The sequence below is a fragment of the Colias eurytheme genome, chromosome 8, assembly GCF_061535395.1.
Source record: "Colias eurytheme isolate Ceu_HAF_F1 chromosome 8, ilColEury1 Martin Lab GWU primary, whole genome shotgun sequence".
Taxonomy (NCBI): domain Eukaryota; kingdom Metazoa; phylum Arthropoda; class Insecta; order Lepidoptera; family Pieridae; genus Colias; species Colias eurytheme.
Window position 1 is genome coordinate 9,293,627 of NC_142987.1, and position 13,602 is coordinate 9,307,228.

Genomic DNA, 13,602 nt, shown 5'->3' on the forward strand with positions numbered 1-13,602 from the left:
CGCACTTGCCCAGTTTTTTCTTAATAATCGTACAATCAGTGCTAGTCTTTTGTTTATAATTTAAGTAAGTAATATAGAGAGGAGTAAATATTTTTTTTCATTTTGTGAATAAAAGTAGAGGTTAGGTTGATTGCCTCATTCTTTATCTTTATTAAGTGACTTGCAAAAACGGGAGGAGTTTCTCAACTAGGATGTATTTTTTTTTGTATACATTTTTTTTGTAATTCATCTATCATTTTGTGCAGATCTGATCATTTGGAAAAAGTTTAGGTTTTTATTAAAATATTTATAAAAATAAATATATTTCGCAAATACGTATTCATTAACTCTCCCCTTAACCAATTGAAACCAATTTTGATCAGGTGCGTACTGCGTACAAACACAGTTGAGAATGACTGGATGATTGCAGTCATTGTATATCTTCGTAGTTATTACAAAACTACTAGTAGTAGGATGATTCTTTAGGAGATCACCATACTAAATTTCTCTTTCGCTTTTCATTTCATTTCATTTTTCATTTCATTTATTCATTTATTCACCATAAATATAAAATTAAATACATATAAATCATTATCTTAAATTAATTAAACATAAAAAATACAACAATATTATAATAGGACCTGATGATTAAAAGATAATATGACCTGCAGGCCTACACTAAGACAGCTTGTATCGTAGGCCTGCAACCACAGACATAGATGTCTGTGCCTGCAACCCTTCCTGATGCAGATAAGGTAAGTGGTGCTCATTATATAATAGGTATTAAAAAAATTATCTGATAATATTAATCAAAATTATTTATACATAAAGATTATATTATTAAAATTAAATTAAATTTACATTTTTATTTATTAATTTATAAACTAAATGAAATCTGTAATATTAGGGCCTTCATGTATAAGTGTGTAACTATGTGTGAGAGTGTGTGTGTGTGTGTTGTGTGTGCTGAAACATTTTTGCGTGTGTCTGAATAGAATACGAATTGATCTCCTGTATCCATAAATAAACTCAAATTATTTGGGCAGTATTATCATTATATTACGTACATATGTAATGTTACACTTAAATTCGCTTAAAAATTATTTTATAACGCAGCCAAACACTTATGATTCAAACGCGGTCATAAGTGTTCTAACACGTGCATTAATGTTATTAAACATTTTCTTTCACTTTCATTTTCTCTTATAAATTCGAATGCGGATTCGCGAAGTATCGCAAGGCTACCCTCTCTGTGGGAATCCCCCTATTCGTCTTCATACAATTTTAGTGTGGACCTACTTACTGCACTGTGTGGACCCGGCCTATTCGTCTTCATACAATTTTACGGGTCAATTTGAGCTAAGGAGCCTTATACAATATTTTATGACCTAACATAAACCTAACCTATTAAATCCCTCTAAATCCTATTAGGGGACATTCTCTATTAGGGTTAACCTTTCTTGTTGCTCAACAAAATATTATTTAAAGAAACTATTTAGAAATTGTGATGAAATTGTTTATGAAGTGCTAATAAAAAAAGATGTAGCGTGTATTGCCTATGTACAATGTGCATAGTATGGAATAGCTACGCCCTTTTAAATAGTGAACCATTTCTTTTATATGTTGGCTGGCAGATATCGTTTTTAGCGACGAGGTCACCATGAACACTCTATTAAATGTTAACTATGAACATTTTTTACATTTATAATAAGTAAATTTTTCATTCGTTTATTCATTCATTCTTCGAAAGTTAAGAAAGCATAATAAATCATAAGAAAGGTCCATTATAAAGGAGTGATGGTTCAATAATTTGATGTATATCCTCGGCCTTGACTTTGTCGTAATTAATAACAATTATTATTTATAAATTATATTCGCTTATCTATTGAGTGTTGAGTGTATATAGAGTGTTTTTGATCATATTCATTACAAAAAATTCATATTCATAAATATCAAATCGAATTAACTGACTCTATATAACGAAAGATCTATAAAATAATGCAAATAAATATATATAAAATCAAGCACCCTGTACTACGATAACGAAGTCAACGTATTCATTCAAATAAAACAGGTTGTCGCTGTCTGGTTTGTATTATTTACGTGTTGTAATTCATTGCCAACGTGTCTCATTTGGCTATTCGTGTAAACAAACATTACGTACCTATTGATAAGCAGTAAGTCTTTTATGATTATTGATTTATTCTTTGTTTTATTAGTAATCTGGTGGCGCTGTACATTTTTAGCATCCTTTATAATCAATTATTTTAAAACTTTATTTGCTATTATAATTTGTAATCAATTTGTATACTATTTATCCTTACTGGAAAGTGGGAAATGCATGAACAATTTGTGCAAATTTCCCACAGTTTTGAAACAAGACTCAACAAAATTGTCTATACAACAATCATCTAGCAGCTATTGTAAACTATAGTAAACATAAAACATAAACTAGATCTCTAGATATAATATCAGATTAGATGCTTATTTGATTACTACTGCGCACAAATCACAGGTCACAGAAGGTCACCGAGTTTATTTGTTACATGATACAGCGCTCTAACACAAGTTTTTTTTATAATAGGTATTCAAAAGAATAAGTATAGATACCTACAGACTACGTATAGGAATGAAAGCAATAATTGAGAAAATGTAATGCTCTCTATAATAATAAGTGAGGTGCTACCTTAACGTTGGTCTTTTCAGAAATTTTGTGCAAATGTTTCGCAAATACTAAAGTATTATTATTTCAACAGATCATGATTTTTCTAATATGGACGGGTGTGATCCTGGCCATAATTTACATATATCTTCGGCAAATTTATTCAAGATTCACAGCAAATGGAGTTAGGCAAATCGACCCGATTCCCCTTGTTGGGAACATGTGGCCAGTTATAACGAGGAAATACCATTTTGTTTATGATTTGGAGAAATATTACAATACATTCCCTAATGAAAGGTTGGTTAAGCTGTTAAATCTTTATAACATTAATAGTTTATATACGGTTTATAACTTTAAGAATTGTATTCATGTTTTTGTGTTTGTTTAGATCATAGACTTTTTAAGTTGTTTAATTTTAAAATTACAATGAAGCTAATTGTCCTAACAAATGAAAACTTAGAATTTTTATGAAGGAAATAAATAATTTCTTATTATATCAAAATGGTTGGGAAAAAGTTGAATACGTTTCAATTATTGTGCAATAGAGAAAACACTGTTCTATATTTGCTTATACCTTATGCTATTTCGATTATAATATTCGTGTTTATTATTGACATTAGTTAAAAATCGCATGCTATTCGGTTATAAAATTTTGTATTTCATCATTGTTACAGATTCGTTGGTAAATTTGAGTTTATGAATCCAGTTGTACTAGTGAAAGACATTGATTTGATAAAGAAGATAACTATAAAGGATTTTGACTATTTCCTCGACCATCGCGGATTCACAGACGAGGAGGTAGAACCTATATTCGCGAGAAACCTCTTCTCTTTGAGAGGTAAGATATAATTTTTAATTAGGCATAATACATGCAGTATTTTATGATATCTATACAAATACATATTATAAAACCGAAGAGTTTATTTGTTTGAACGCGCTAATTTCTGGAACTACTGGTCCGATTTGAAAAATTCTTTCGGTGATAGATAGCCCATTTATCGAGGAAGAATATAAGCTATATATCATCACGCTAAGACAAACAGGAGCGGAGCACTGCGGGTAAAACCGCGGAGCACAGCTAGTAATAAATAATAGGCAGGTTCACACAATTGCTGCGCGAACCAGTTCGGTCTGTGTGGACTTGGCTTAGCCTAGGAAAACGAGAGCCGCCATTTTCCTCAGTCGAGGCACGTGGCACACGCACTGAGCTGTTTCCCGCGGAAAATGCTTCGCGAGGATGCTTTTATATGTGTGGACCTGTCTATTAGTGAGCTATCTAACACTGAAATAATTCAAATCGGATCTGTAGTTTCCTGAGGTTAGCGCGTACAGCCAAGCAAAATAAACAAACTCTTCAGATTTATAATATTAGTATACCTATTTATTTTTGTAAACACAATGAATAATATTCCCGTTTCATTTCACTATCTAAGTTTTAAATATAGCAAAGGTTATCTAATCATCATTGTAAAAACATTTGTAAATTTATTATTAAAATAAAACGAGTAGGTAACATACTTAGTATATGCGACACTCCAATACCTAGAGTCTAAGTTCTAATTTCTAGACAATAAGTAATAACTAAACAAACAAATTTAAATTAGTGATGTGTTTATTCATAGATAAATAGCTATTATAAATATTGAAATATTTCCTTTACCTTACCTTTCACTTCTTTAGATAAAATTTCAGATATATAAGAGAAAATCTAGGCTATTTTCTTTGTAGAAGGAACCTTTTAAAACTTTTACAATAATTTCTCATTGTATTAAGTACGTTTATTGCCCATTTACTCTAGAAATATCATTTTTATGATAAAAATTGATTAAAATTTTACTCGAGGCACTTAAGTGCTCTTCAATTTTGATCGTGGCTTTGACCTAATTAAGTCGATAATTAACAAGCTATAAAAAGCATAATGAAGTATCAATTTTCCAAAAAGGTGTCAATTCCAGATTGTCAATAATTATTTGGTACTTTATTACGCTCGTGAAATTTTCAAGGTTTTGCATTAGCGGAACTCATTATATTTTGTTTTCGTTGTGATATTTTCATAGAAAGTTGTAGGCTTCACTCTTAGGCTTCACTACACAAATAAAGAAAACTCTAATCATACTTAAAACGAGGGACTTGTTAATCTTAATATTATAATTTCTCACTCACCTTTTCTTCACCCGCATTAATAATTACCTAATTATTATTTATTTTATGACCCAGGCCAATTTTGTTATATTAAAGACTGTAATAAATAGTTGTAGAAGCGAGGCTTTTAAAAAGCTTTTGCAAGCAAAACAAATTTGATGTTAGCTATCTATTTACAATAATATTAATTACAGTATTATTTACACCGTATGCATATTTTGAATTAATATTGCATAAGTACTTAATAGTTTTTAGAAATCAATATTTAAGAATTAAATTGACATAGGTAACAGTCACAATATTTATCGTATTCTTAGATCGCAGTAGGTATTTATATGATTTTAATTAATATATCGTTGATGGCGATTAAATAGATACTAGTAATTAATTATAAAATTATAATTAAATATAAAATTATCGTAAAAGATAAAACATGTCGCGATAGTCTTTAGTGTGTTACCAAATAAAGGATGTTTTCAAACACATGTCTCCACTAATACGATAAAGAGGAAAGACCTTCATATTAGTAACGAATAAAGTTTAAAATGACTCTATCGTTTTTAATTTTTTTTTGTCTTTATTAAAATAACATACCCTCTTTTGCTTATCTCAGGAAAAAAATTAATGATTCAGGCTGCCAATGGGCAGAGCATGCGTAATTGGTAAAACTGTAGTGATTCAAAATGCTTCAAGAACAAGTATAATTAGTATAATTATAAGTATAATTTCGGGACAAGCGGCTAGTCTAAATAATATTATATCCTAAATTCTAATGAGAATTCGATAATAAAAAATAAAATAACAACAAGGTAATAACAAATTTATTAAAGGTGAAGAATGGAAAGACATGCGGTCCACCATGAGTCCAGCGTTCACCAGCTCGAAGATAAAAGTGATGGTTCCCTTCATGGAGGAAGTCGGCAACCAGATGATACGCGCTTTGAAGAAGAGGATTGAAGCTGCTGGAGGTAAGATCTGTAAATATAGGGAAAAGCTTTGAATTCATGGTAAACATTAGCAATAGATCATCAATGTTGTCGTAGTTAATGGTACAATTATCCTGTAATATGGATATTTAGTTATTTTAATGACCTTTGTACAATTTACATCCCTGGTTGGTCTTGTCGTCATAAATTGCGATTCATTTTTGGTTTATCGCGAATCATCTTAGATCATTGAGTTATTATTACTAGTTATTATTACTAAGTGTGCTTGTAAGTCTATATTATATTATGGTATGATAAATAAATAGGTAAATCTTGCTGGAAAATGTTTAAATGTTGTCGCTCAACTTTTCAACATGCGTTATCAACTCAGCAAGTTGCAGTGTTGCCAGCAACAACAGAGTTGACATATTATTATGTTGATATACATGTTGTTGACATATGTTGCTGTAACTGTGCTGTTATACTAATGTTTACCATGAATACGGGGCTTTAGTATATGCAATTCTATATTATATTATTATGTATTAGCCCGCACTAATACTCGATTGCATTCCATATTAATAGGGAGTCGTTCTCTAAACCAATGAGTAATCATTGTTTTCTTATGTATTAACGAGGATTATTAAAGATCTTATAAAAGCTCAATTTTATCGCTATTTTATTGACTTATTATGATATTTAAACTAAAATATCATAATAAGAGATAATACCATAGAGTTTTCCTTTTGCCTCAAATGCAAAAACGATCTGCTATAAGATTTAGATATGTTTATGGATTACTGTATGTATATTTAATATTCTGTAGTTATTCGCTTTTGAAAAGCTATGTATAATTTGGTAGTTTAATAAGAACAATTGCAAAAATAATTAAAACATTATTATACGGTATTTATTCTAAATAATTGAAATTAAGATTCAAGTCTTGTATAGAATGGGTGAAATATGTGCATATATATTTATAAATTATAATTAATAAAATTTGTATGCTCAGGATCGCAGGCTCTGATTTATGAGACAAACATGCATCTATTGTCTTTAAATGACATCATTCTGAGGAAAAATCCCCTAGCTATTCATATTATGTAATTACTAATTTATATTATTATTATAGTGACCTCCATACAATTTTCAAAATTATCGAGTATCTACTCTCATTATAACCGGTTCTTACATCGTACTCTTAAAACAAAAATATACACATATTTTTAAAGATATAGAAGAAGTATATTATGTTACTAAAATCCAATTGGTATAAAAATTAACGGATTATTCAGAAATAGTACTTATATTACGAAAAATAATATGTAAAGCATTCATTTAGTTGTTTGGTAGAAGACTTGTTTTTCTACAATGTGTTTGTTTATTATTCTGTGTCCTTGAGTAAGTTATGTTATTATTTTTTATTGATATTACCACAGTATTACCATATTTCCTAGGAAATAATATTGTAATACTGTGATATTACTATAAATTATGCAAAGTCATTGTATAAGTACGTATTAAAGTTTAAATAACAGCTGATTTTATATTTAAGTTGTAGAGCCGGTTTGAAACAAGATTCCTCGTAGTGCTTGATCAAGTTTTTACTACTTGTAACTAGGTTTCGAGTAAAGAATAAATATAAATCTACAATGTACATTAACATTAGAAGTAAATATACGTCATTTAAAAACATTAAAATTATTATTGAGTATTCTGGTAACTTTGGAACTATCGCGATATACCTAGTTTTTGTCTCCGTCAATTCTTCAAGTCAGACACTTTTTTTGGGAATTGAACACCTCTATCTACAATCTACATGTAAGTATCATCGTTTTCATAGAATCAAATCATTGAATATTGTCTTGTTTTTGCTATACTAAAAAAAAATCATAAACAGACATTGAGTTACTACGAGAGTACTACGTACTAGAGAGGGCATCGCTACTACACTATTTGTAACACGAGTTAGTCAATCGTCTCAAACCAATTTTTTTTGTTATATTGATTGGTTTTAATTGATAAGTTTATTCATATTTTTTTATCATTATCTACAAACTGTATGTATATGACTCACTAGCCGCCCCGCGCCGCCGCGCTTGTCGCACAGATTTTGTTCGTGGTGTTCTCTCTATACGTAGTAATAATACCTCAATGTATACAGAAGGTTCAAATTACATGCGAATTTGCGCGGTAAAAACTAATACGTGATACTTTTTTGAGCATGTCGCCTGTCGGTGATAAACACGACCTTTGAATCAAAACACGGCATCTGCGCAGTGGACAATGAAAACAGTTTTTTTCATATTATTATTTACGTTTCTATAATAAATAATGACTGATACTTATCGGGCATTTTGTTTATAATATACAAATTATGTTTATTTATTTCCGGTTGTTGCAGTCATTTGCAGTGATATTTTTTGTGAGCTCATTATTCGTCTTCAATTATTCTTGTGTCTCTAAATTTTGTTTTTATATTTATTTTAGCCCATAATTTATGTAGAATGGTAGGTATACTATATCTTATTATAGTAGTGTACTACGAAGATAATGTTTGAAAGCAATTTATATAATACTAGCTGCTCCGCGCTATATAGCCTATAACCTTCCTCGATAAATGGGCTATCTAACACTGAAAGAATTTTTCAAATCGGACCAGTAGTTCCCGAGATTAGCGCGTTCAAACAAACAAACAAACAAACTCTTCAGCTTATATTAGTATAGATTGTATGTGAATACCTACACATTCTTTAATTTTATTCGAAAGAGCTTAATTTATGTTATGACGGTCCTAGTTTTAGCCTATTGGTTACATTGAAAAATCACTACATATTAGGTACGTTATATAAAGCCAATAAATTTTATTTAACTAACTGTGACATTTCTAAAGATAATATTGTCATACATTCAGAACTTTCCAGACATTTAAAAGTTATTCTTGAATAATTCACATAAAATGAACTCTGAAAATACTTCACCCCTTTTTAAACAGTTATATCCTGGTTATTTTAACTTAAACTAGTTGTGCCCCGCGGATTTACCCACTTTATCCACCTCCTTTTGATCTATGCTTGATGATATATTATGTAGCTTCATGACCTTCCTAGATTAATGGGCTATCTAACACTGAAAGAATCATTCAAATCAGATTAATAGTTCCTAAAATAATTAGCGCGTTGAAACTGAGATAATATCTTAGTAAAAGTTGCGTTGAAAAAGTTTTGCGAGGCAACTAGTAACGCAACGTTATAATTGTTTTGCTTTTTAGTTCAGTAGTATAGGGTATATATCATGTTCTATGAGCAGTACTAACATCACATCAAAGGTGGTTACAAATAATGTTTTTCTTTGTCTCTAGGTGGTGCAATAGAAGTCGACTGTAAGGACATCACCTCTCGTTTCACCAATGACGTCATCGCGTCATGCGCTTTTGGTCTCAAAGTGGATTCCTATGAAGGAAACAATGAGTTCTATGAGATGGGCAAGACAGCATCCCAATTCAAGATACGTCAGATGATGATGTTCTTTGCGTACACAGCTTTCCCTGGCCTTGTTAAAGTGAGACATATTTTAGATATATGATAGATTTTGTACATGTTTTGTAGCAAATTTTGTGTATTTATTCACGCTTACAAGGTATATTATAAGAAATTTTGTTCAGTATTTCTATTTTTTGGCCTGATTTTGAATAGAGGAAACCTTGTTATAATATGGAGTATTAGGTAGTTAATTTATTTCGTTTTTCAAGTTTTAAACATCATGTTTATTACTTGTATAAAAAATTGTGATCCGAAATTATTCAATTTTAATAGAATTCAAATCATTTACTGGGACTTTTTAAATATTCCAATAAAAATCCTGTCAGGAATACGCATGATGAGGATCGGGTATGAATCTACATAAAGGTCGTTGACCTTTCAATCGCGATTTCGACCGTCAAAACAATCCGCCAAAAATTGACGGTCCCAAAAACAATTTGTCCGTTTAACCTTGATGAGTCATTGACCTCTGGGGACATTAATCAAACGCCAGAATACGAATAATTGGCTGAAGTTGAAACGAATCTGTTTGTAAACATTTTCTTGATGTTTTTGTGAATTATTAAGGCGAAGTTATTTATGGCGTAGCTAAGGAAAATAGGTTATTATTGTCAATGAAATACCGGAATGTAATTATGAATTGAAAGTAAGAACAATTTCTTTTTTTATTATTATAAGTTCCTTCACCGTTTCATTGTAAATTATACTGATACAATAATGATATTTCAGAGGCTGAAAATGACGCTGTTTTCAAAAGCAACTACACGTTTCTTCACACAATTGGTGATGGACACCATGAAAAATAGAGAGGCTAATAAAATAATCCGACCTGACATGATACATCTCCTCATGGAAGCCAAGAAAGGTACCCTTACAATTTACAATAAGTATTTTTTTACAAAAAGCTAATCCACATTAAAATTCTCAGAATATTTTATTTTGAGCAAAAAACGAATCCACCTTCAAATTGTCAGAATTGTAAGACCAAATTTGTATGGAAGTAACAGCTTTCCAACATCAGCAAAGAATCAAAATTGGTTCAGAATCCTCTAACGCTCGCGACTCTTGAATTTTTTTTATTGATGAAATCACAAAATAAAACGAGAATATTATGAGTGATAAGAATTAGATCGCTGTAGTAGGAAAAGTTGCAATTTTATCCAGCAATATCACATGTGGGACAAACGTAATGTAATAATATGCTAGCATTACTTTGAAATAACTTAGCTGCGAACTCCACATAATTTGTATGAAAATAAGTTCAGCTCTCGACAAGTGAGCAACTAGTAGTACTTTAGTGGTTGTAGTTTGGGGTAAATTCATTTCTATTGCAATAAGAGTGCATTTATGATAAATAATATTACATTTACATACCTCATCTATACAAATAATATTTAATAGTATTTATTTTGAGTATTGTCGTCATCTATGTGAAGTGTATAACTTATAATATTTACAATGATAATAAATCTCGTAGCAAACAATTTGTTTTAAGTGCTATTAGAGTAATTATGAGATAAAATGTATGTTTGTGTTATAGAGTGGTAATATATTACTGCGCAATAATATTAGATACCTATTTTCAGCATTATATAGTTCAATGATTATTATTATTTACGGCCATTTTTATTATGGCTTATTTTTAAACTATTGAAAGTTTTTTATGAACATCAAATATGTACATAGAGCTACAGTAATTACATTTAATTACAATTTAAAAAATATATCACGTTAAGCTCGGTAATCATTTATTATTGTTTTACTCAAAGGTCGACTGAATCATGAAGAGAAGTCTAAAGACGCTGTCAGTGACGCAGGCTTTGCTACTGTGGAGGAGTCCTCTGTTGGAAAGAGAACAATACAAAGAGGTAAATTACTAAATTATAATAAAATAATATTACAATTTATAACTAAGAACACTTAATGTTTGAAAAAATAATGTCTCACTAGAAAGCTCATAGGCCAAACTCTCAAAACGCATTTAAAAGAGCTTATGCGCTAAATTGAATACTCCTTACCTAATTGGGGATAAGATTTGTTCTACAATTAACTGTGAATAAAAGCATTACAATTACTTCATTCATTCGAAATAATAATTACGACATTACAATAACCGTTTAAGCGACCAGCGGATCGATGGAACGTTTTAGCATTTTTGTCCAAACTATAAATACTTAAAAACTTGCAATATATTCACGAATTTGCCCATTCCAGAATGGACGGACAACGACCTGATCGCCCAAGCAGTGCTCTTCTTCATAGCTGGCTTTGAAACCATATCTATTGCTATGTCATTTGCTCTGCACGAACTCGCGTTTCACCCAGAGATTCAGGAGAGACTGGCGAAGGAAATAAAAGAAGACGCAGCTAAAAATAACGGCAAGATAGAATACAATTCGATTCAGTCCTTACCGTACTTGGATATGGTGGTTTCAGGTAATATTCTATTTGTAAACGAAACAGTCGATTTTATATGATAGCAACTAACAATTTGGGGTAGTTAAACGAAGAAAGACTTGCAAAATAAGAGATTAATCACTTACTGAATGCAAGTTTAGAAGCTACTTTAAAAAAGACGTATGTCACTCGGATACTTGGATATGGTGCCGCGGTAAAGCTATTGCATGCTATGCCTTCAAGCCACACCGTCGTGTCCGTCGGAGTTCCCCACTCCGTGAGGTTTTTACGGAATTTCTAGATTAAGTCCCCACGCTCAAGGCCCGCGATAGAAGCTATGCAATAGCTTAAAAACAAAATAAAGTTTTAATTACTGGGCGTTTAATTTTCAAACTAATTCAAACTTTCCTAAAAATTGCAGAGGTGCTCAGATTGTGGCCCCCTGGTTTCCAGCTCGACAGAGTTTGCGCAAAAGACTACAATATGGGAAAGCCTAATAGCGAATCAACCAAAGATTTCATTGTGAGTACACCTTTTTCATACCTTCTTATTCTTCAGCACAAATAAAGGTACATTATTATGTAAAATTGTTATCAACTTCTAGATCCGCAAAGGGGAGTTTGTGTTAATACCAATGTGGTGCATCCATCGCGATCCCGAATTCTTCCCTAATCCTGAAAAATTCGACCCTGAACGCTTCTCAGAGGAGAATAAAGATAAAATCAATCCAATGACGTATATGCCGTTTGGTGGTGGACCCAGGAATTGTATTGGTAAGTTAATTAATAATTAATATTGATTGCGTTGTAAATAAAGCATTCAGAAAATATTAGGTAGCCTTATTTTTAATAGAAACTTTATCATGTGTTATATTGGGAACTAATTGTCCCGGCTGTGCTATTATTATGAGCATTCCTAATATTTTTGTAATACTATGAGTGTAATGATAAATCTTGATTCTTTAGTAATATATCATCAGTTGGTATATCATTTTCCACGAACAATAATGGCTGAAATATTTTTTACTTTAGTACCATTACCTTAATGACCATATTCGTTCATTTCAGGTTCAAGATTTGCGCTGCTGGAATTAAAAATGCTAATTTATCAAATTATTCTGCACATGGATGTATCACCTTGCAGTAAGACGTGTATCCCAAGCAAGCTGTCATTGGCAAACTTTAACCTTGGTCTTGCTGGAGGACATTGGTTGAATTTCAAAATAAGGCAGTGAACGGAAAAACTAACTCTATTGTTAAGTGCGTAAAGTTTAAATTCATTTTCCATGGAGCAGAAATTGCTCTTTATCTAGGAATATATTTTTAAAGACATAAGGACAAAATTGTTTTGGAAAGTTTTAAAAGTTAGTCTTAAACTAGGTGTTTTTTATGCTTAGATATAGTTAGATAATATAAGATCGTTCATTACTCATATGAGATTCGAATTTGCAAAAATCACGATAAATCTAAAGGGTGAAAGAGGTGATAATATGACGATTTTTATTTTTGTGTAGTATATTGTTTTATCAATGGATGTATATTGGTGGGAATTGAGAGTGAAAAGCCCCAAAAAGTAAAAAATCACCAGGGGGTAAATATCATTACTCGATTAAAAAACAAGATATTGTTTATAAATAAAATATTGTTATATTAGGCTGTGATATGGATGTTATTAGGTATTAGTTATAATGTAATAATAATTTCTTCAAATTTTAAATATTAATGTTATTTTTTACTATGAGCGTTATGAATACTGTGAATTTGTCTACTTATGGATGTTATTAGGTATTACATAGTTATAATGTAATAATAATTTCTTCAAATTTTAAATATTAATGTTATTTTTTACTATAAGCGTTATGAATAAATGACGGTACTGTGAATTTGTCTACTTATTGGACCTTCGTGAAGTAAAAAATAATTAAACTGATTTTTATTTATAGGATTTTAAATGT

The 13,602-nt window shown here is 30.7% G+C and overlaps 1 protein-coding gene across 1 annotated transcript; it reads left to right on the forward strand.

Moving 5' to 3' along the window:
* Positions 1–2,087: 2,087 nt before the first annotated feature.
* LOC149906712 (cytochrome P450 9e2-like) lies at positions 2,088–13,361 on the forward strand. Its single transcript, XM_090104891.1, has 11 exons — positions 2,088–2,156; positions 2,736–2,938; positions 3,316–3,479; positions 5,614–5,751; positions 9,071–9,270; positions 9,981–10,116; positions 11,021–11,119; positions 11,466–11,687; positions 12,070–12,170; positions 12,253–12,421; positions 12,716–13,361. The coding sequence occupies exons 2-11, from the start codon at positions 2,739–2,741 to the stop codon at positions 12,880–12,882; spliced, it is 1,596 nt and encodes a 531-aa protein (XP_089961017.1). The 5' UTR covers positions 2,088–2,156; positions 2,736–2,738; the 3' UTR covers positions 12,883–13,361.
* The last annotated feature ends 241 nt before the right edge of the window (positions 13,362–13,602 follow it).